The sequence below is a fragment of the Hyperolius riggenbachi genome, chromosome 7, assembly GCF_040937935.1.
Source record: "Hyperolius riggenbachi isolate aHypRig1 chromosome 7, aHypRig1.pri, whole genome shotgun sequence".
In the NCBI taxonomy this organism is placed as follows: Eukaryota; Metazoa; Chordata; class Amphibia; order Anura; family Hyperoliidae; genus Hyperolius; species Hyperolius riggenbachi.
In genome coordinates, this window is record NC_090652.1 from 269,701,862 (window position 1) to 269,727,155 (window position 25,294).

Genomic DNA, 25,294 nt, shown 5'->3' on the forward strand with positions numbered 1-25,294 from the left:
TCCATAGGAAAACATGGACATTTCCTCACCAGGGCTGCACATCAGTTGTATGTTCAGATATAACTGACAGCAACTGATTCTGAACCCAAGATCCTTTTAAAGTTCTTTCACACGGAATCAGTTGCTGTCAGACATAACTGAATGGACAACGGATGTGCAGCCCAACGTCTGGGTTTCTCTATGTATCAGTTCGCATTATACGCATTTAGGGCCTGTTTCCACTACACGCAGATTGAATGCAGAAAAACTGACTCCAATAAATGCCTATAGGAAAATCTGCAGCAGAAAAATCGCGTTTAGTGGAAACAGGCCCATAGGCATTCATTGGAGTCAGTTTTTCTGCATCCAATCTGCATGTAGTGGAAACGGGCCCACACTGCTGCAGGACAACTAATCAGTTTTTCAGCGTGCAGTGTGAAAGAGGCCAAACACTAAGGCTTGGTTTCTTACTGTAATACCTACACATTTATTTTACTTTATTTGGGCACCTCATAGGCCCGGTGCACACCAAAACCCGCTAGCAGAACCGCAAAATGCTAGCAGATTTTGAAACGCTTTTTGTTATTTTTCTGTAGCGTTTCACCTAGCGTTTTGCGGTTTTGTGAAGCGTTTTTGGTGTAGTAGATTTCATGTATTGTTACAGTAAAGCTGTTACTGAACAGCTTCTGTAACAAAAACGCCGGCAAAACCGCTCTGAACTGCAGTTTTTCAGAGCGGTTTGCGTTTTTTCCTATACTTAACATTGAGGCAGAAACGCATCCACAATCCAAAAAATGCCTCACCCCGGGAGTATGCGTTTCTGCAAAACGCCTACCGCTCTGGTGTAACCCACCCCATTGAGATACATTGACCAAGCGTATCCGCAGACGCAAGCGGATGCAGAAACGCTGAAAAAGCTGCTCGGTGTGCACCAGCCCTTATTCAGTTTTCCTTCAGATCAGCAGGATGCCAGGGAAACTGGTATTGTTTAAGAGGAAATAAATATGGCAGCCTCCAGATCCCTCCTATTGCAGGTTCCCTTAAGGGCCCGTTTCGCCGCGGTAAAAATTCGCATGTGGACGCGAATTTGCATGGATGACGCTGTATGCGAATTTAACCATGGCAGTGCCGGTGTGCTTTTCCATTGATTTCCATGCGAATTTGCATGAAAATTCGAATACCAAAGCCGCAGGCGATTTACCTATTAAATACATTAGCGGCGATTCGCATGCATTCCACACACAGGCGAATTCTGATGGCTCTGCCGTGCAGAAAAATCCTGCACAGAAAAACGCTCAGGAAAACTGACAAGTGGAAACAGGCCCATCCACTTGTATTGGCTGTGCGAATCTGCATGCAGGAAACGCATGCAGATTCGCGATAGTGGAAACGGGCCCTTAAGCCTGTTTGGATAGGTGCATAGCTGCAAGTGCACACAGCTTCACAGGTGATTACTGGACTTGAAAAGTTTGATTCCAAAGCTAGTACACTAAGTAACCTGACTGGTTTTGAAATTTACCTTGTTTGGTTTGTGGTTATGTTTGCCTTTAAAATACTTTTTAATTTTATTTACCTTCAATTCATAAAGGCAACAACGCCTGCTAGAAAAAGCAGATAGCTAACTAGCTAGACAAAAAAACGATCTCCAGTTTTATTTTATTTTTAATTTTTTACTGTACTTTGATGAACATGGCTTAATGAGGCAATTACTCCATACAGCAGAGGGTGTTCCTGATCATAATGTTGCAGTATAAAAAAAATACCATCTATACATATTATAAACACCACAGTAAAGTGACTGCAGGCCCACAACACACATAATATACATCCCTCAGACACAGCAACCAGGATTGTTCTCAGACAATGAGAAGCTATGTCATGCAGGAGGGATGCTAGCAGTACTGGCCAGCTAATGAGACTGTTAAAACTTTACTATTCGCTGCTTTATTTAACAGTGTCGGAAGCGCAGGAATGTGGGACAATCACTGGAAGCAATTAAATACAACACAATAGATTCCTTCCTCCTAAACACATAAAAAAATAAAGTGAGGCATGCTGCCACCTGCTGGACTACCACAGAATTATAACTGCACTGTTTTGAAAGTTTGCATCTCAGGGGCTACCACAGGGCTGGCCATAGACACCAGAGGGATCTGAGCTGCTGATTAAAACGTGCGCAAACATATTTTTGTTCTTTATATTTATACAGCAGCGGTATGTTCCATAGCACTGTACAGAGTGTAATATCAATAACATTCAGTACCACAAGTATCTTCTCCCAATGGGAGAAAAGCGCTATAGAAATGTTCTTATTATTGATTTCTAAAACACCAACATATTCCATGGAGCTGTACACAGTAAGACACGAACATGGGGCATAATAATACAGATAATTGTATACACCAATAAACCAAATACAGAATTAGTACAAAATACAGAATTGGTAATTACAGTGACAAAAGTAACACGATGAATAAAAAGAATTAATTCCCCGTCCTCCTTCCTCAAGCCACTCACTCCAGCGCGGGGACCCCCAAAGTGAGGTCACCTTGCACAGTAGCACGGTCCCGCTTGGGCTTTAGAGGAAAAGGCTGAGCCTGATGGGGTGCGTGCTACTGTACAGAGAAGCCACACTTGCACATTAGCACGGACCGATCCAGCCTGGATTTTTCAGAAGAAAGCCGTGCGAGTCCTTGCTAGTGCGCATGTGCAAGCTGTCGGAAAGTTGTTTTTTTTTCATTGGGCAGGGTCCACATGCTGGAATGGGGCTGCGGAGGACGAGGGAAGCCTCTTTAGGATCCAGAGGCTTCCCGAGGCGAGTACCCCTTGGGGCACTTTTTAACCTTCAGGTACACTTTAAGCGTTGTCAGGCGGCCTCTGTATACACACTATGGGGTGATGCACAAAGCTGCGGTAATTTTGCTGTGTACAAACAGGGCACGGAAATATCACCGGTACTCTCGGTATGCTATGTGACCAGCGGTACTCGAGTAGTGTGAGCGTTGCTACGGTAATGCATGTACCGCAACAATACCTACATTACTAGTACCATGGGTCCCGCTAATAGCGTAATTCACAACAGCTATGTTTGCACAGCAATATTATTGCACCTTTGTGCATCAACGCCTTGATGAGAAAATGATCATCAGTTCGTAATCTGCCATTTTGCCCGACTTTTATCTGGTGTGTCTTGCAGCTTTGGTCACCTGAAATAATTGTTAATGATCATTTTGGTGAACAAACCTCGTACAAGTTCCCTGGTTCTCCTGCCAAGCAGCCTGATCTCCACTACGAAGGTCATAGTGCAGATCTTTAAAGGGGAACTGAAGAGAGAGGTATATGGATGCTGCCATGTTTATTTCCTTTTAAGCAATACCAGTTGCCTGGCAGCCCTGCTGATCCTCTGCCTCTAATACTGTTAGCCATAGCATCTGAACAAGCATGCAGAAGATCAGGTGTTTCAGACTTTAAAGTCAGATCTGACAAGACTAGCTGCATGCTTGTTTCTGGTGTTATTCAGATACTACTGCAGAGAAATAGACCAGCAGGGCTGCCAGGCAACTGGTATTGATTAAAAGGAAATAAATATGGCAGCCGCCGTATACCTTTTACTTCAGTTCCCCTTTAAACGAAGCAGATTGTGTGACTGTGGCCAGCCAGGTGAGACAGCATCATGCACTAGTAAACAATGTTATTTAGGTATGTAGACAATTATGAGAGATTGTCGAGGGTGATGGAAAACTTAACGCAGCTTTGCATTAAACAGAAAACCAAAGGAACAAAAGACAAACAATGGTGCCCTGTGCCCAACGTCTCACTAACCACAATTCTAAACACATTTTAAGCCCTGCAGAAAAGCTTTGAGTCCACATAATGCCAACGTGGCAGCACAGCAGCCAGCCTGTCTCAGCCACCAGCTCATGTGGTTCTCCTCTCGGGATGTTTATGAGAGTGGAACAGGCATGTAATTGCCCCACTTGCTGGTAATATTTGCAGTTGTTGAGCTCCAGTAAGCGACACCTGGCCCTGTTTGTTAAACATACCAGAAATTACTGGAGAGGTGGCAGAGAGACCCTCAGCACTGAGCTTTGTGTAACCTAAATAGTTTACTTCTGTCCCCCCTCATCAATCAGTCCAGTCTTAGTGGGAGGAATTCCACTTTACACAAGTCTTAGCTCTTATGAAGCAGCAAAGAGCTCATCTCATTAAGGAGCTACTCATGAAAGCCATAAAAGAAGCCTTTCTCTATGGTAAACATAATAAAAGTTACCAAACTGCTCTGAATTCTAATGAACATCTAACCTATTTGCATACTCTATGTAGCCACTCAGATGTCAAACGAAGCATAGCCTATGTCCACACAGGTATTGTTCTAGTTGCCATAAGACAGACATGTCGAAAGTATGGTACGGGGGCCAAATGTGGCCCACCAAATCTTTTCTGGTGGCCCCCAAAGCTCTATCTGGTTGCTAAGGGCTGGTTCACACTTGCTTTAAAAACTAATCTCCGATTAAACGCAGGAAGTGGACCCATGTTAAAAATAGATTTTGATCCGCATAAAAAAATCACGGATCATACATGGATCCGCGTGCCACAGAACGAGAGACGGAACGCTGAGTCCCAGAATGGACACTGTCCGTTTTCACTAGGCTGGTCGCTGCATCACCCTTTTTGCCCACATTTCCGTCACTGCCGTGATGTCATACTCACATGTCCCGCAGCCCATCGCTGCCGATTGGCTCCTTCTAACGGAGGATCTCTACTGGGCTGCAAAAGACCAATGGGAATTCTCAGCAACAGGGAAAATTTTCACTGGTTCAGGTTGGACCAATGAAAATTTTCCCTTTTGCTAGGAAGAATTGGCCTGCTGCAGCCTATGGTGAGCCCCATGCTTTTGCTGGCCTCCAGGCTGGTAAAGGGACCAAGCAGCGGGAAAGGTGAACGGCAAACGTGATCGTACCAACATGCTGACGCGGAACGGTCAGGTATTTTGTTGCATGCGGATGCAAAACAGACGGTACGCGCTTACCGTTTCCGTTCTGCATCCGCACAAGTGAGAACAGGCCCTAATTCCATGTGGCCTGCAGGCCATCATAGCTGTGATGCCACATGCAGGGGCCACCTTGCGTCACTGCTCTACCTCCCCCTTTGCTCACCTGCAGGTTATCAGCCACCACTGCAGCAATAGCAGCCACTATGCCAGCAGCAGTAACAGCCACTGAATAGCAGCTGCCACTATGCCAGGAGCAGTGACAGCCACTGAATAGCAGCTGCCACTATGCCAGGAGCAGTGACAGCCACTGAATAGCAGCTGCCACTATGCCAGGAGCAGTGACAGCCACTGAATAGCAGCTGCCACTATGCCAGGAGCAGTGACAGCCACTGAATAGCAGCTGCCACTATGCCAGGAGCAGTGACAACCACTGAATAGCAGCTGCCACTATGCCAGGAGCAGTGACAGCCACTGAATAGCAGCTGCCACTATGCCAGGAGCAGTGACAGCCACTGAATAGCAGCTGCCGCTGTGATAACTGCACACGGTATATGGCCTATTTCCTATTGAAATATTTTGTCAAAATTGTCACAGGCATAGTGTACCTAACAACAATCAGCAAACAATGATGTTTAATTTAGCACTCTCAAAAATGACAATATGGCCATTGGCCTAAAAAGTGTGGACACCCCGCCATCAGATAACTAATGCAAGACAAACATCCTCCTGCTTCCAATGTGTTTGGAAATTTTCAGCACATTCACAGCCATTTCTACTACTGAATTTGAAGCGAGCAGTACAATTCAGGATAATAATGACAATGACTGACTAAACCTGAAACCAATGCAAACCATCAACAAGTAACTTTAGTCTTTAAGTACCTCAACACCTCCATACCAACCGTACAATAATTTTATTCCAAGACTTCTCCCCAATATTAACATTGCCATCTTCTTCTGTGCCAGTCAATAAAGTTAGCCATACACGGGTCAATTACGGTCCAATATGCCAGCCAGGCCCATTGATTTCTCTCCTGTGTTTAGGAATAATCTTAATCTGTATTAACTACGACAAATGAAATGCTAATGTTTTTGGCTTGCCTGCAAATTCCTTGCATACTATAAAGATGGCCACACTCCCATACTTTAACATAATTTTTTAAATGTCTTTTCAATTCAAGAATCTATATATATAATAGAGTAAGTGCCTCAACCTTCAAGCAAGAAGAAGAAGTAGCGCCCTGCCCCCAGGGCTGGTCCAAGCAAGAAGAAGGGGCCGGTCCAAGCAAGAAGAAGAAGTAGCGCCCTGCCCCCAGGGCCGGTCCAAGCAAGAAGAAGGGGCCAGTCCAAACAAGAAGAAGAAGTAGCGCCCTGCCACCCAGGGCCAGTCCAAGCCAGAAGAAGGGGCCGGTCCAAGCAAGAAGAAGAAGTAGCGCCCTGCCACCCAGGGCCGGTCCAAGCAAGAAGAAGGGGCCGGTCCAAGCAAGAAGAAGAAGTAGCGCCCTGCCCCCAGGGCCGGTCCAAGCAAGAAGAAGGGGCCAGTCCAAGCAAGAAGAAGAAGAAGTGCCCTGCCCCCAGTAGCGGTCCGACACTTGCCGCCGAGCTGGAGGGGGTAGCGGGCAAGAAGGGGATATTGGGCACAGTGGCGGGGAGGGGGTCGGACTTCCCCTCCCTCGCCTGGGTCCCCCGATCTGCGCTCCCCCTCCAGCTTTAAAAAGTTAAGTAGCAGCCGCTATTAGTAAGAGGCAGTGGGTGGGGATGACTCACCTCTTCCGCGTTCCAGCGTGCGTTCCACTGTCCTCACTTCCTGCAATACCGTCTACTTACAATACAGTGGACGGCATTGCAGGAAGTAACGACAGTGGAACGCATGCTGGAACGCGGAAGAGACGAGTCATCCCCGCCCGCTGCCTCTTACTAATAGCGGCGGCTGCTGCTGAACTTAAGCTAGAGGGGGAGTGCAGATGGGGGGCCCAGGTGAGGGAGGGGGTACCGACCCACTCCCCGCCGCTGTGCCCAATATTCCTTTCCTGCCCGCTACCCCCTCCAGCTCGGCGTATGCTACACCGCGGGTCGGCTGGTTACAATTAAGTTGTAATGAACTGGACGACATTTGATTTTTCTGTACAACCAATCATTTTAATCGTATTGGATCATTTTATTGTATCATAAGGAATCAACTAGTGACCTGGTCTGTCCAATAAAATTGCACTCAGCAAGGAAAGAATGCACAGGCACCGATGCCAGCTAGCCAGCCAGGTACTTTTAATATTTTGACTACAGAAAGTACAGACATGCAATACACAAAACTTTGAGCAATCCAAATGAATGAGAATCCGTTAAATTGAAAAAAAGGGACGCTGAAGATGGAGCTTTAACGTGATCCTAAAGTAAATTCGGGCAGAAGCAGGTGAAACTATAGAAAGAAAAAATAAATCAGCTGGGCTCCTAAGTTTCCCTATTGGACATTAAAGGCATCCAATGGCAAAGCTTGGAAGAACAAGGAAAAAACAACATTGCAGAAGTTATGTCAGAGTTTTGCAGCATCATCTTATACTCCGTGTGTATGGCTCATATATGCTTCAGGTCATCTAAAGAATGCATGTCGTAAAACAGAACACTTGTGAGCATACAGTTAGCATGACTAACATTCAGACTTACAGTTTAAGTGATTTATAGCCCACAAGTGTAGCCTGCAACTATATTTACAGCAGCTGTAATTAGGAATTATAGGCACAACACAATACCCTTCGTCTACCTTCTGGGTATTACATTGAGACAGAAAATGGTGTTCCACAAAGTCCTTCCTGGGTCACTGGCAGAAAATATCGTCTTAAGCTGGCCATACACCATACAATCTTGTCACTTCTATGTACTATAACAGCTTATCTACTGAATCTGTTCAAAGTTTTCGAAGCCTGATTCCCAGACGGACCCCACCTGACACTTAGCAAAAGCCTCCATTGCCTTCAGAATGTCCACGGATATCCATAGGGCCAGCCTCTAATTCTAAGGCTTGATTTCTACTGACTGTTTTCTGCTATTTTGTGATCACCTGCGAAATGCAAAATGCTAGGACAGGGGCTTTCTAATGGAAATAACGTGGTATTCGCGTTGCTAACGTGTGCAGCGGTACACTTATAACCACATATGCTCAAGGTTCAGCCGTATATATATACGCTATAGCAGCATAGAGAGTGATAGCAGCGGCTGGGAACGCGGAAAATCAGCCGCGTTCCCAGCCTGTCGCCGAACCGGAAGTAGCCGCCGGCGGGGACAGGACGATCGGAGCGGGGCTGCGAGGGCACCATCCAGCTTCGGGGTGCTGAGGGATGCCCCAGGTGAGTAAATGTCATTTTTTTTTTTTTGACTTAAATATTCCTTTAAGGTGCCCATTAACAGTACAATTTCTCCTTTAGACTCGATCTTTCGATCAAATTGCATAGAAAACTGCACAGTGTGTGGCACAAATCGATGTGAAATGATTGTTTGGTCGATTGGAAAAGGAAAAATAACTGATTCAAAAGTTGGAAATTTATGATCGAATCAGGAGGGAAAAACTTTTTAAATCACTCTGTTAATGGGAGCAATCGATAGTTACCTTCCAATTAATTTTCAATCATTCAAATCGCATCAAAAGATTGAATCTGAAGGAAAAATTGTAGCATTACACACACACATTATATATATATATATATATATATATAGATAGATATATAGATATATATATAGATATATAGATATAGATATATATATATATATATATATATATACATACACACACATATATACATATACATACACGCACATACACACAGTGGGTTGCAAAAGTATTCGGCCCCCTTGAAGGTTTCCTCATTTTGTCACATTACTGCCACAAACCTGCATCAATTTTATTGGAATTCCATGTGAAAGACCAATACAAAGTGGTGTACACGTGAGAAGTGGATGGAAAATCATACATCATTCCAAACATTTTTTTACAAATAAATAACTGCAAAGTGGGGTGTGCGCAATTATTCAGCCCCCTGAGTCAATACTTTGTAGAACCACCTTTTGCTGCAATTACAGCTGCCAGTCTTTTAGGGTATGTCTCTACCAGCTTTGCACATCTAGAGACTGAAATCCTTGCCCTTTCTTTTTTGCAAAACAGCTGCAGCTCAGTCAGATTAGATTGACAGCGTTTGTGAACAGCAGTTTTCAGATCTTGCCACAGATTCTCAATTGGATTTAGATCTGGACATTGACTGGGCCATTCTAACACATAGATATGTTTTGTTTTAAACCATTCCATTGTTGCCCTGGCTTTATGTTTAGGGTCGTTGTCCTGCTGGAAGGTGAACCTCCGCCCCAGTCTCAAGTCGTTTGCAGTCTCCAAGTGGTTTTCTTCCAAGTTTGCCCTGTATTTGGCTCCATCCATCTTCCCATCAACTCTGACCAGCTTCCCTGTCCCTGCTGAAGAGATGCACCCCCCGAGCATGATGCTGCCACCACCATATTTGACAGTGGGGATGGTGTGTTCAGAGTGATGTGCAGTGTTAGTTTTCCACCACACATAGCGTTTTGCATTTTGGCCAAAAAGTTCCATTTTGGTCTCATCTGACCAGAGCACCTTCTTCCACATGGTTGCTGTGTCCCCCACATGGCTTGTTGCTAACTGCAAACCAGACTTTTTATGTTTTCTGTTAACAATGCATTTCTTCTTGCCACTCTTCCATAAAGGCCAACTTTGTACAGTGCATGACTAATAGTTGTCCTATGGACAGAGTCTCCTACCTGAGCTGTAGATCTCTGCAGCTCGTCCAGAGTCACCATGGGCCTCTTGACTGCATTTCTGATCAGCGCTCTCCGTGTTCGGCCTGTGAGTTTAGGTGGATGGCCTTGTCTTGGTAGGTTTACAGTTGTGCCATACTCCTTCCATTTCTGAATGATCGCTTGAACAGTGCTCCGTGGGATGTTCAAGGTTTTGGAAATCTTTTTGTAGCCTAAGCCTGCTTTAAATTTCTCAATAACTTGATCCCTGACCTTTCTTGTGTGTTATTTGGTGTTGTTGCTCCCAATATTCTCTTAGACAACCTCTAAAGCCCTCACAGAGCAGCTGTATTTGTACTGACATTAGATTACACACAGGTGCACTCTATTTAGTCATTAGCACTCATCAGGCAATGTCTATAGGCAACTGACTGTACTCAGATCAAAGGGGGCCGAATAATTAAGCACACACCACTTTGCAGTTATTTATTTGTAAAAAATGTTTGGAATCATGTATGATTTCCGTTCCACTTCTCATGTGTACACCACTTTGTATTGGTCTTTCATGTGGAATTCCAATAAAATTGATTCATGTTTGTGGCAGTAATATGACAAAATGTGGAAAACTTCAAGGGGGCCGAATACTTTTGCAACCCAGTGTGTGTGTGTGTGTGTGTGTGTGTGTGTGTGTGTGTGTGTGTGTGTGTGTGTATATATATACACATATACATACATATACATACACATATACATACTGTGGAGTCGGTACAAAAATCATCCAACTACTACTCCTCAGTTTAAGAAACTACTGACTCCAACTCAGGTTCCCAAAATTGCTCTGACTCCTCGCATCTGGTATATACACATATACACACACTGTATCAGACATTTTCTCGTTTTTTCCTTTTACAAGGGCTATGGATTTGGTTAAAAAAAATCATCCGACTACTCAGTTTATTGAAACCACCGACTCCAGGTACCCAAAATTGCTCCGACTCCTCAGCCCTGATATATACACAGACAGTAGAAAACATTTTCTCTTCCTAGGGAAGTATTAAAGTTTTAGATGTGAATGGGGAGCAGGTGTGTTAGATTTGGCAATATCGCTCTCCCTCTCCTACTGGTCACTGAAAGCTGAAAGCTGAACAGGGCACCTCATGACAGAAAACACTGAGGATCCATCTTAAAAATAAATGACATAAAGAAGGCCTTGGCTACAATAACACTGCCAACACAAACACCCTGAAACTGAGCTGCAGCCTGGGGGCCAAGATCATAAAGCGGTGTAACAGGACAGGTACAGGTACATCAGGGTTTTTTTGCTGTATGATGCCATCAAATGGTGGTATTCATCAATGCCCAGTGTACTGGCAGCTGACGTGACATGCAGCTATCACATTTGGCATACGAGACCTTTTAGGTGGCTGCCACTCTCATATATATGAATAAATGGTACAGCACACCACTGCCAGCTCAAAATGACTCCAGCCAGCAAATACAACCCCCCCCCCCTTTTCTCCCGCAGTTCCATGGGAGTTCTGAACAGCTGGCGAACCCACTGCTGTCAACTAAGTTTACTGCTGACTGGGAAGTATATGATAACGGCTACAAAATCCACATCACGTGTTATGGAAAGCAGAACACTGTAACTCATGTTCCGCTCAGAACAATGTAAATCACAATGACAGCGGCTCTAGTACCGTATATAAAATGTTATCTCGCTGTACATGACATTCCGCAGTAAGGGAGAGATAAAATAGTAAGACAGTAACCTTGAGAACCTACAGAAAGAGGAAGCCATTCGTACAGCCCCACAATGACGCTGCTTAACTGTGGCTGGAAGCGGTTTCATGGGGCCCAAGGGAATGTAGTGACTTTGTCTGCTATTCATAGTCTTTTTAATATGGGTCAGAGAAGGTGTCAGCTAAGCTCCTTGACATCCACTAGGCCCCAGGCATCTGCCTAGGTTGCCTTGTGGATGATCCTGCTCTGCACTGGTGATCATTTCAGGTGACACATTCAGGCATGATCACTGTGCAGAATTGCTGCTTAGTCACAACCATGCAGCCTGTTCAATACAATTAAGTGTATGAGCAAAGGATCAAATGGGAAATGCCAAACAATAGCAGCTGTTCATTCGCTAATGCCATATGACGTCTGTACTGATGCTAGATATTCTCCTGAGCTAATCATGAACATACGGTAGGGTATAATGTTAAGCTGTAGCTGTACACAGCTTACCACAATGTGATCGTATCTAAAATCTGGTTATCTACAGAGACTGAAGCTGTTCCTGGAAAGCAGGTGTAATTTTTGTAGGCACTAATAAAAACTAAAAAAAAAAGGCATCTGATTGAACACTCCTGAGCATCATGTCTTGAATAAGCCTCCTGCTTTAAAATAGAACAAATTACAAACTCCAAGGATAGAGAGACCACCCAGTGGCTTGCTGCAGCTGTTTTGCTCTCTGGATACCCACATGCAAAGAATTACCAGCAGAGACTCTGACAGATAGAAGATTTAGTCCTCTGAAATATGAGTTCATGTCAGATGGACTATAGCAGTTTCTGAGTTTTTTGCAATACATTGCATTACAAAAACTCTTTGAAAATAAAGTTTAATCGATTTGGAGAAAAACAAAAAGTGTGCTGTATGTGATGGTGAACAGCTTGATTATCTTGCATTTAAGTGCATCGTACATCCCACCGCAGTGCTGTGCAATAAGTGTGAAGTATAAGTAGTCATGAAATGTTTTGCTGTCCCCCGCAGATTTCTAGAATGTGCTGCACAAGGTCTGAAATTTACAGTTCTCAAATACTTCCCTTTATCAATATTCACAGGCCAGAGAAGCCTGCCACTAGATGGCACTCCAGGAACTGCTGGTCCCAGAACCTCATTTACTAGTATACTGTAGATCTTAACTTGTCTGCTTCATATATATATATATATATATATATATATATATATATATATATATATATATATATATATATATATATATATATATATATATATATATATATATATATATATATATATATATATATATATATATATATATATATACAGTGGAGGAAATAATTATTTGACCCCTCACTGATTTTGTAAGTTTGTCCAATGACAAAGAAATAAAAAGTCTCAGAACAGTATCATTTCAATGGTAGGTTTATTTTAACAGTGGCAGATAGCACATCAAAAGGAAAATCGAAAAAATAACCTTAAATAAAAGATAGCAACTGATTTGCATTTCATTGAGTGAAATAAGTTTTTGAACCCTCTAACAATAAAAGACTTAATACTTAGTGGAAAAAACCCTGTTGGCAAGCACAGAGGTCAAACGTTTCTTGTAATTGATGACCAAGTTTGCACACATTTTAGGAGGAATGTTGGTCCACTCCTCTTTGCAGATCATCTCTAAATCCCTGAGGTTTCGAGGCCGTCTCTGTGCAACTCTGAGCTTGAGCTCCCTCCATAGGTTTTCTATTGGATTAAGGTCCGGAGACCTGGAGGTCGCTCTGACATCTTGGCCGGGGACCGGGACGGACCTGCAGCGAACGGCAGAGGTGCGGCGAGCGACATGCTGGGAGCTTGGGGCTGGAGGAAGCCCCCGGTAAGTAGCACCTATTTTATTATATTTGGCCTGATGACTCCTTTAAGATTTTCAGGGTGGGTTGTAGGTGACAACCAAAGGGACACCTACTCTCACACAGAGATTAACTTTCTGGACACCACCATATACATCAGGGGTAACAACCTACAAAAATCCGGTTTGCTTGATCTTTATGCTGCATCTGGATGCACCTGACCATCTTGGCCTAGAATCTAGTGTGTTTACAGGTGCATCCAGATGCAGCATAATGATCAAGCAAACCGGATTTTTAGAAACATTCATCAAGACAAGACACAGAAAATGAATATTGCGCTTTTCTCCTGGCAGACAAAGTGCCAGAGCTGCAGCCACTAGGGTGTGCTCTATAGGCAGTAACAGTGTTTTGGAGTCTAGCCCAAGGTCTCCTCACTGAATAGATGTTGGTTTACTGAACAGTAAAGAGTCAAGAATTAAATACTGGTCTCCTGTATCAGAGGCAGAACCCTTAACCAGTACACTATCCAGCCACTGCTGTATCCTGAGCAAATGTCCACTTCATTCCAGTAAATACATACTGGTGCAAGAACACTGACTGGACTGCGCAGATCAGCAGCACAGTGATTAGCAGTACTTGTGAAAAGTGATTAGTGATTGTACAGAGATTAGTTGTACCCACTCCTGTAGGAAGCTCAAAGTGTATGCAGTACTATCTTTACAGAAAAATACATCTAAACCCCAACTGCAGGACACATATTTTATTAGGCCTATCTGATCACATGACCAAATTTATTTTAGCTGCAGAAACGGCATTTAACCCCCAAACTGTGACATTTGCATACAGTGTTCACTGTGCAATCAGATGGTATATTTAATACGCTCAGTATTAAATATACCATCTGATTGCACAGTGAACACTGTATGCAAATGTCACAATATGAGGGGTAGTAGATGGTTGTTGACGTGGAGAACGCTGAAGCGGCTATTAATACAGCTAGTCTGTAGCCTGATCTGTATGGCCACTCCTAATCACCACTATGTCTACCCTCACTAAAAGAATTCACTTTTCTCACTCAGCCCCAGTTGGTCTATCAGATCTCTGTTGAGCACATTTATGAGTTACAGAAGCTTAGCAAACAGCACATATATCAGGACAACAACGCAGCTTTTTCTGACCCACCAAATGACAGCGGCGGCAGAAACTGCACTAAATATAGGCTCCAGCCAACAGCTGAGACCTAACAGTTAATGCAGAGGGGACGAGCTGTCGCTTAAAAAGTTTAGAGATATGGAACTTTGTGAGTGTCTCCCTCTTCAAAGGACTGAGTGTGTGCAGTCTTACCTCTGTTTAGTGGCTCCACAATCCACAGCGTCTTAATAATGACATTAATACCGGCGTTCCAGCTCAGATAGCACTGCTGGTGCTCAGTTGTATGTGGCTGACACAGCAGGACGAGTAATTCTCCCTCCAGCTGGGGAAAGCAGAGCGCACTGACCAAACACAGGGCCGGGGTAAACACTGCTGACTACACAGCTCACTGGCACAAACAGCCACCTAGTTCAGAGGTTGATTTATGGATCAAAGGATTCGGTCTTTCCCAGAGCCCAGCACAGCTCGGGAATGTCCTGCAGCAGGTAAGACAGGTAACATCACATGCAACAGTTTATGACCATGGAAGGGAGGAAAAAAAATCCTTTTCAGATGTCAGTCAGTTATATAAAACAAAAACCATACAAATGGCTTAAAGAGGAACTGTAGCGAAAATCTTAAAATTTAAAAGACATACAAATTAGAAGTACATTTCTTCCAGAGTAAAATGAGCCATAAATTACTTTTCGCCTATGTTGCCGTCACTTACAGTAGGTAGTAGAAATCTGACATTACCGACAGGTTTTGGGTTAGCCCATCTCTTCGTGGGGGATACTCAGCATTGCCTATATTGTTTATAAAGACATTCCCTGAAAAAGATTTATACAAATATGCTGGCCAGCCTCCCTGCACACTTTTTTGGCAGTTGGGCGGAGCAGCTGCCATTCACTAAGTGCGTTTAAAAATAAAGAAAACCCTGAGAACCCCCATGTCAGTAATGTCAGATTTCTACCACCTACTGTAAGTGACAGCAACATAGGAGAAAAGTAATTTATGGCTCATTTTATTCTGGAAGAAACGTACTTCTTATTTGTGTATGTTTACATGTATTTTAAATTTTAAGATTTTCGAGTCTGAGGTCCTCTAAAGAGGAACTTTAACAGAGGATCGAACTTTATCTCTATCAGTACCTGATACCCCCTTTCCCACCGAGAAATGTTAACTTTCCTCGATCAGATCATCAGGGGTGGCGAAACCCCTCCCACCGTGTGATGTAATGACCATGGTCCTGACAGTTTGAGGTCTGTGAACCTTGTTGCATTGTGCGAAAGAACGGCATTTCCATCTGTCAAACAAGCAGTATCTACCTCTGTGCATAGAACTCTCAGTAACAAGCATTCTGTACAGATCCCCTGGCAGAATTAATGTTGCCACCAGTGATAAATTTGAGACGATAAATCCAAATGTTTTGCAGGGGGCCCCAGTGTTTTCTAGTTGCGCCCCTGATTGGTTCTCTTTAAAGCTGTCCAGACACGATCTGATGAATGTCAATGTAGGTCAGTGGGAGGATTTTCAACATGAATCCCCATGAAATTGTTTGATCGATGAAATCCTGCCCTACAGCTCACCCTTCCCAAGTGATGTCAGTATTTATTAACACCTCACAGAGCTTATCGGGCAAGGGGGACCAGGCTGCCTCACTTCAATACGAGTGACTACACATACTGGTGAAATGTAACGCATAGTTTATGCTATATTCCAGGGGGTAGATGGGTAACCACGTGTGCTTTCATGAGTAGAGTTATCCTTTAAATAAAAACCAGGTAACTGTCAAGTGTGCACACACTCGGGGACAATCCACACTACACTGCAGAATGAAGTTAAATAGGAAAGACCTTCGAGAAAATGAGGAAAAATCTGTCCACTTAAAAAGCCCAGTGAAGTGTTCAGATATTCATAGTGTCTATGCCCTTTTGATGTTTGAATAAATTGAATTGTTGAAGAAAGGTTAAATGAGCAGAGGGAGGAGGAGGAGGATGTGTTTCCCAAGCAAGTGCGTTCATGCACATAATAGCAAGCCATGCGAGGATGACCTGAGGTCATTGCGAGGATGTAGCCAGGGTCAGATCAGAGCCAGAGAATTCCTCTCCACCAACACTGAGCTCTGCTGTGACTGCAACAACAGAGGCTGTCACAGTGACATTCCTCTCTCTCCACTCATTAGTGACCTCAGCGTGGCCAACAGCGAGACAGGACAAGCCTCATACACAGGGCAATACAACTCAATCATTAAAGGACAACTCAAGTGAGAAGTATAAGGAGGCTGCCATATTTATTTCCTTTTAGATAATACCAGTTGCCTGGCAGCCCTGCTGGTCTATTTGGCTGCAGTAGCGTCTGAATCACACCAGAAACAAACATGCAGCTAATTTGTTCAGATCTGACAATAATGTCAGAAACGCCTGATCTGCTGCATGCTTGTTCAGGAGCTATGGCTAAAAGTATTAGTTGCAGAGGATCAGCAGGGCTGCCAGGCAAGTGGTATTGCTTAGAAGGAAATACAGATGGCGGCCTCCATATCCCTCTCACTACAGTTGTACATTAAAGGCAAAGCCAGGTAAAGGGGGTATGGAGGCTGACATTTTTTACCTTCAAAGCAATGCACATTGTCTGGCTGTGCTGCTGATCCTTTGCCTCTGATACTTCTAAGCGGAAGTTTAGCCTGTCTAATAACTCCCACATCTGTGACTAATTGCAACTGTAATTTGATCTCTCAGCTCTGTCAGCGCAGGATCTCCTCTGCCACGGCAGAGCAGCTAAACTGTAAACACAGGATGATAACCCTATGTCTGCTTCCATGAAAGCAGGAAGTAGACACACTGCCGATTTATTGCAAGATATGTATCAATTGTAAGAAATAAATGTTCTTCTTTAAATGTAATTATGCTGTTGCTCATCTTTTACAGCAGAGAGGAAGTTCTGAGTTCAGGTCCACTTTAACACTTCAAAACCGAATGTCTCTGCAGTATACAGTACATTGCTGTGTATTTCAGCTTTAAAAATAAAAAATAAAAAACTACACACTGGAATTCCAGAAGTCGTGGCTAATGTCATCAGGACACGTAGTGAAGGAATCTTCCCATTGCAGATACTTCCAAGCCTGCATTGCCTTGAGGTCTACAAGCATCTGCCACCTAATGTATGATTTTCAGGTGTGAAGTTTGCAGGAGCCATTGTTTTGCAGCTCAGGAGAACCATTGATAAACAGGCCCCATCGTGTTATTGCCAGAGGATCTGCAATACAGCGAGGGAAGAAACGGCTTTACCTGCAGCCTCATGCTCTCCCCAGTCCAGATAGAGGTTTATTAGAGGAAATAGACTTGTAGATCCAAAGTAAACACCATGAAGTCATCACTCCCCTGCCCTTCCTCCAGTGTACCGCCTGGCTAGGTCAAAGTCCAAGCAGCAAACCAATATGAAAAGAAAGTGAGCTATATTCTTTCCTGGGACTGTATGACATTGGTAATGAAACAGAACCGTATTGTGGATAAACACAGTTTCACACTTGAAAATAGAGCTTAAAGGACTAAGGAGGGCACAGGATAAATGTAGTTTTACTTATCTGGGGCGTCTTCCAGCCCCTAAAAGTCATTTGGGTTCCTCGCCGCAGGGATGGAACGTCTTTTGCGCAGGCACAGTGCGCTCCCGGTGATGTGGGTGTGTTCTCGTGTGAAGTGGGCACTAGTGATGGTCAAGTAGATGCAAATAACTTCTAGTTGATGCAAATGTATGCACATTTATGCAGCTTGAAAATGAACCAATCAAATTTTACCTCAGCAGGATTTTATGAAATTTGCATCAGTTCGAAGTTATTTGCATCTCCTTAACCATCACTAGTGGATACATGCGCAGGAGGTGCTAACCCGGTGATGTCAGTGGGACCCTGCAGTGAAGGACCCAAAATCACCTCCGCACAAATTGTTGCATTCATTTGAACTCTCCTACGCGCCCTTCCTGTGCATGTGTACCCGCCGGCAGGGACGTGGATCGGGATATGCTCATCGCTGGGATCCATCTTCCTGGGTCGTCAGTTGAGTATTCAGCTTAATGTGAAACCAGCGTAAAGGTGCTCATTAATGATACAATATCGATAGCACAATTTTACTAAATCTAAGAAGTTTTGAATCAGGATGATACCATTTATTGGCTAACTTAGAGATTGATAAACAGTGAGCTTTCGACTTATAAAAAGCCTTCGTCGGACTGGTTCCTGACCAGAACTGAAAAACACAGCTTATATACACGGACATACAGAGGAGAAACATTCTTTAGCAACTTTACTGCTTTTACTAAATCGAAGAATGGTAAACATAGTGAGAACCTATAGGTAAGTCCCTCATATTGAATAAAACTAAATAAACATTTTTTTACTCCTCTGTTTTTGAAAATCTATCTGCTTTGCTGAATGCTTCACTTTATCCTGATACAGCAGTACAATTATTCTGCCCTGGACATCGTGCAAATGCCGTTAAATCAGCACAGCAGCCAATCACAGTGGGCAAGAGGGGCGTGTCCGGGTGGATGGACACACATACACACAGCGGACGGCATGAAAAACAATATTATATAAACTTTATATTTTGCTTAGTTATACTATTATTATTATTTATTGTATTTATAAATACTGTACTATGAATGCTGAAGCCGACCCCTATCCCACTGACAATGTCTAAATCCTAACTCCATGTTGTCCACTTTATGAAGCTAGCCTGATCATTCTGTATCATCATCTCCCAGCACATCCCATCAGGCACGCTTGTAGCGGCCTCTCATGCCATTTCCCAGCTTAGGTTTATGTGCGCCTAGTTTTCAAGAGTGCTCAGCCATGCTTAACTGGGATTAAATAAACACAAGTTTCTCTTCTGTAGTAATTGTGTGCTGTGTGCACGGCCTGCTGGCTGCCTCTATGGAGGGGGGGTGTCAGCTGCACTAACGGTCATAGCAAGCACTACCTCAGCCACAGAGCTGTCAATGAGGCCACGAAAAATGTGCAGAATGCAGCACTAACAGCAGCCAATCAAAATTCGGCTTTCACTCATTCCTTCACAGGAAACACTAATCAGAGATTGCTATGGGATCCTGCTCTCAGCACATCAGTCCCCTCTTCCTTTGGCCTGATTAAACAAACAAATTCTAGTGGGAATATAGGTTATCCTGCAAACCTAGTCTCGCTCCAATATGACCTGTACTTCTTTGATTATGATGAAGGCTGCTGGAAAGTTAAAATATCAATGTGTATACAGTATATTTAAAGGATAGCTGTACTGATACACAAAAGTAGATTTATCTTTTTGCGCTCCTACCCCCCCCCCCCTCCCCCCACACACACACACACACACACACACACAAAAATAGGTCTACTCTGGCCTAGTGCCCATTCCAATCCACTCTGGAAGATGTAGCCAGGAGGGATATTCCTATATCTCCGTGAAGGATAAAAGTACATAACATTTTTAAAAAATTGCTGGGAGGAAGTGGTGGACTCGCCTCCGCTAAAGCAGACACCAAGGACTGTAAATATATAGATATACACATTTATTGAAAATACCCCAAAGATGCAACGCGTTTCGCGGGCACAGCCCACTTCTTCAGGCAATAAGCAGGGGATAAACAACTAAACAAAAGACAAGAGGCATAGCTATAAATGTTGCCATAAAAAGATACAAATCGATTATTACTTAGTGAAATAAGAATAGTACTTCAAAAATAGTGTTAAGTGATATGTTATAGCAGAGGGGTTATTGCAAGGAATTGGTCGGTGTAAACTACATAATGTGTATAGGGGAATGGACTAGATAACAGTGGTAAAAGGTAGTTAGTAAATCAGATTAAGTTGGTATCAAATTGACCGCTTTAGGTATATTTCAGTAGAAGGTAGGGAATGGAATAAGTTGTAGCTGGCAAGAGGGGAAAAGGCATGCGTAGTGGTTAAAAACAAAGATAAAGACTTACCAGCAATTCAGTTATAGCAAGCAGAGCGCCTCTGTACTTTTGTTAGGTCGCTTGCTGCTTTAAATGTGTTAATGCTGGCAGCTCTGGCCTATTCAGAAGCTGCTCCAGTGTGGGTGGGTGGAGTCAGTGGCCATGGTGACAGAGAGTCCTCCAATCAGCAACTGCCAGAGGCGCTCTGCTTTAACTGAATTGCTGGTAAGTCTTTATCTTTGTTTTTAACCACTACGCATGCCTTTTTCCCTCTTGCCAGCTACAACTTATTCTATTCCCTAACTTCTACTGAAATATACCTAAAGTGGTCAATTTGATACCAACTTAATCTGATTTACTAACTACCTTTTACCACTGTTATCTAGTCCATTCCCCTATACACATTATGTAGTTTACACCGACCAATTCCTTGCAATCACCCCCCTGCTATAACATATCACTTAACACTATTTTTGAAGTACTATTCTTATTACACTAACTAATAATCCATTTGTATCTTTTTATGGCAACATTTATAGCTATGCCTCTGTCTTTTGTTTACAGTTGTTTATCCCCTGCTTATTGCCTGAAGAAGTGGGCTGTGCCCGTGAAACACGTTGCATCTTTGGGGTATTTTCAATAAATGTGTATATCTATATATTTACAGTCCTTGGTGTCTGCTTTAACGGAGGCGAGTCCACCACTTCCTCCCAGCAATTTTTTAAAAATGTTATGTACGTTTATCCTTCTGGCGCCTCTGTTCACCTACCAATAGATTTGAGTCCACGGCAGGTGGAGGGGTGATCTACCCCCTTTCTTCCTATCTACAGAGAGCAACTTCTTAATCCTGAGTGAGGACAGGTCTAATCTCCTCACCTGCCTAATGAGTGGTTACCTAGGTGGTAACCCGTGTTTGTGAGTATTACCATCTCACTGTTTCATTTATCCAATCAATTTTGACATACTACACCATATTGGGCTCTCGATTTCTCTTCAACTTTATTTTATTCCTACATCTCCGCTTTAAAGTGCCCACTAACAACACAATTTGCTGAACGATTGTTTTTTATGAACGATTCTTCATATGAATGATCAGAAAAGATTTGACAGGATTGATACAAAAATAGGATCAATTTCATTAATCTGATCGGATTGGTTAAAATATTTTTGTCCACTTGTGGTCCCAATCGATCACTTCCGATCGTTCATATGAAGAATTGTTTATAAACAATCGTTCAGCAAATTGTAGCGTTCATGGCCACCTTTACCCAAATAAACCACAAGTTACACAGGAAATGTGGATTCTGGTGGCCAGGAACGATGAGGTTGCCATCAAAAACAGCCATAGATTGTCAATGCCTTTCCCACTAATAGTGGCCAATTGTAATTACCAGGTCAGCTCACTGGACAAATTAAACAGTTTCATCCAATCTGAAAAGAATATCATCAGATACAGAAGCTCAGCTTACCTGGAGACTTCTTAGGTGCCCGCTGCTGCATAGCATAAGACTGGCGAGGCAGCAGAGGTGATGAGGGCAAAGACACGGACACTCCCTTGGTGAAGCCCATTTTATACAGGTCATCTTGGATGCAAGAATTTGGATAATCCCCATTGTGACCCGAATAAAGTATACTCTGATTCTTTTCCTCTGCTGCAAAACAAAAAAGAAATATGATAAGTGAACGGAGCAACGCAAGATAATCTTTGGCAGTTATCTCTTTTGAGGTAATTGCACCGCTTTTGACGTCAATCAGAAGAACTTGACGTGCTGTAAATCCTTAGAATGCTGTAATCTCTCTCTACTAGCAGAAAATCTAGAAACTGAAAGCAGAAGTCCACTATAAATAGTCTTACACTGCTCCCTAGTGACAAGTAGCCATAAGTACACATTACAGCAGTACTAATTAGATGCTAGAAAATGTAACCATGAAAAAAAAAAGTGCTAAAATAATTTGGCTGCTAAAGGGTTAAGTGGTCTTCACAAGGTAAATTCTTAGCTGGTACATTCATAATGAGCAGTAAACGCTAACAGCTCTATAGAATCCAGGACTTGGACACGCTACAAAACGGTTTTCTGCTCATGTCATCAATAAAGTGTGCAAAAAATCTGACCATGTTTACACTCAATGGGAACTCAAATGTTTATTTCAGTGGGTGAAAACATCCTTATATGGATATCCATGTGACAAGCAAATACAACACTCTATATGAGGCTAGTTACCGTGCTTTGTCAACGAACCTAAAACAGATGCCTGCATGCTAGAAACGTTATATCACCTTTTGGCTAAGATAAATAGTCACAGTGAAAATGACGATACTGCCCAATCGGTTATTTTGTTTTACAGTGTTACCGGAAAAAGATGGCTCATACTCAGATATTGAAAATGCAATTTTAGGCTTATGTTTTCGGAAATGTGAAACTGCAAATTTAGAATGCGCTGCTGTGATCTGCTGCATGGTACTCTTATTGTAGAAAATTTTATAAAATGTAAGGTTAGGTCTGAAGGAAAATTTGATTAAACAAAGCAAAATGAAAAACAAAAAACAAAACAAAAAAAGCTGTATGGCTGTGGTTGTGCCTACAAGGGTATTATCTGGAATATATGATGAGAATGCCATTATGAGTAATGCAGGGTGACCCTCTCCTCTGCCTAACACTAACCTCTCCTCTGCCTAACACTAACCTCTCCTCTGCCTAACACTAACCTCTCCTCTGCCTAACACTAACTTCTCCTCTGCCTAACACTAACCTCTCCACACCTAACACTAACTTCTCCTCTCTACATCTAACACTAACCTCTTCACACCTAACACTAACCCCTCCACACCTAACACTAACCTCTCCTCTGCCTAACACTAACTTCTCCTCTCCGCACCTAACACTAACCTCTCCACACCTAACACTAACCTCTCCTCTGCCTAACACTAACCTCTCCTCTGCCTAACACTAACTTCTCCTCTCCGCACCTAACACTAACCTCTCCACACCTAACACTAACTTCTCCTCTCTACATCTAACACTAACCTCTTCACACCTAACACTAACCCCTCCACACCTAACACTAACCTCTCCTCTGCCTAACACTAACTTCTCCTCTCCGCACCTAACACTAACCTCTCCACACCTAACACTAACCTCTCCTCTGCCTAACACTAACCTCTCCTCTGCCTAACACTAACTTCTCCTCTCCGCACCCAACACTAACCTCTCCACACCTAACACTAACCTCTCCACACCTAACACTAACTTCTCCTCTCTACATCTAACACTAACCTCTTCACACCTAACACTAACCTCTCCTCTGCCTAACACTAACCTCTCCTCTGCCTAACACTAACCTCCCCTCTGCCTAACACTAACCTCTCCTCTGCCTAACACTAACCTCTCCTCTCTACATCTAACACTAACCTCTTCACACCTAACACTAACCTCTCCTCTCCACACCTAACACTAACCTCTGCTCTGCCTAACACTAACCTCTTCACACCTAACACTTACCTAACACTTCTTCTCTGACTAACACTAACCTCCACTTCTTCTCTGACTAACACTAACCTCTCCTCTCTCGGACTTCCTCTGCCTAACATTCACAGTGGTGTGTTGCAGTGCGGTTTATCACAGGGCTTTGGAGTTGGTACAAAAATAACCAGACTCCTCAGTTTATAAAACCTCTGACTCCAAGTACCTCAAACTGCTCCGCCTCCTCCACTCCTTAGTCTGATACTTATCAGAGTTGTGGAGTTGGGACAAAAATCATCTGACTCCAACTCCTCGGTTTATGAAACCACTGACTCCAGGTTCCCAACAATGAATTAGACTCCGAGAAGCAACACTGTAACGCAGCTTTCCGCAATACAATACACCACCTAGGCGACATTCACAGTGCATCTGGTTTGTTGCAGCATAATGGCATCTCAATGCACTGAAGGCAGTACGTTACCACAAAAAATGCATGTTAACAGTAAAACATACGTTTCATTGACTGTAACCGTCACTGTACGCAACGCAAGGTGCCTATAGCTTGCGGCGTCACTTTCATATTCCATTCTGTTCATGCTTTTACAAGGAACTCAAGGCCCAATGTGAACCTAATTAAAAAAATCTTTTGAAACTAAACATAAAACAAATGATGGGTGCCAATGTCCCACCCAGTGCCAGGGTTGGCCATGTCTGTATATAGTGCAAGGATCTCCAATCATTCATTGTCTATCGTCGCCAACCCCGCCATTTCCACATAACACCAATCCTTTGATTACTACGCCCGCTACCCATAAAATGGAAAATCAATCACACCCCCCACAACCTCAGATCAAAGGATCCAAATAATTTGACCATCCCTAGTAGGGATAATCAAATAGATGCAAGTTCTTCCGAGTTCATGCAAATTTTTATGCAAATGTATACGGTTTGAAAATGGACCAATCAATTTAAACCCAGGTTTAAATTAATTGGTCCATTTTATTGCTGCATATACTTGCATTACAATTTGCATAAACTCGGAAGAATTTGCATCTCCTTGATCATTCCTAATTGCCAGAGTCCAACTAAAAGCTTTTGGACCCAGAGCTTTCTGTCAGGCTGCCCATACCCTCTGGAATGCCCTGCCGAACTTAATCAAGACAGCTCCTACCCTGGAGATGTTTAAATCAAAACTGAAAAGCCACTTGTTTAGTCTGGTATTTATGGTCACTTAACTTTTCCCCTGTACACATCCCTATGAACTGATCACTATCACATCACTATGAACACGCTTATATAAGCGCTTTGGGTCCTACGAAAGAAAAGCAATTTACAAATGTTCCGTTGTCGTTGCCTTTGTCTCAGACAGGCAGCTCCGCACATGTTCCAGCCTCGCTTCCTCTACAAAGCAGCCTCATAAAATCAGAGTAACCCTCCCCGAAGGACAGTAAA

General features: G+C 43.2%; 1 protein-coding gene across 5 annotated transcripts in view; it reads right to left on the reverse strand.

The window, feature by feature from the left end:
- Positions 1–25,294, reverse strand: part of TANC1 (tetratricopeptide repeat, ankyrin repeat and coiled-coil containing 1) — a 324,590-nt gene that overhangs the window by 168,933 nt on the left and 130,363 nt on the right. For all 5 annotated transcript variants that reach the window (XM_068245707.1, XM_068245709.1, XM_068245710.1 and 2 more), the window contains one exon: positions 21,851–22,033. In XM_068245707.1, the coding sequence (XP_068101808.1) occupies positions 21,851–22,033 (183 nt within the window). The remainder of the gene's footprint in view (positions 1–21,850; positions 22,034–25,294) is intronic.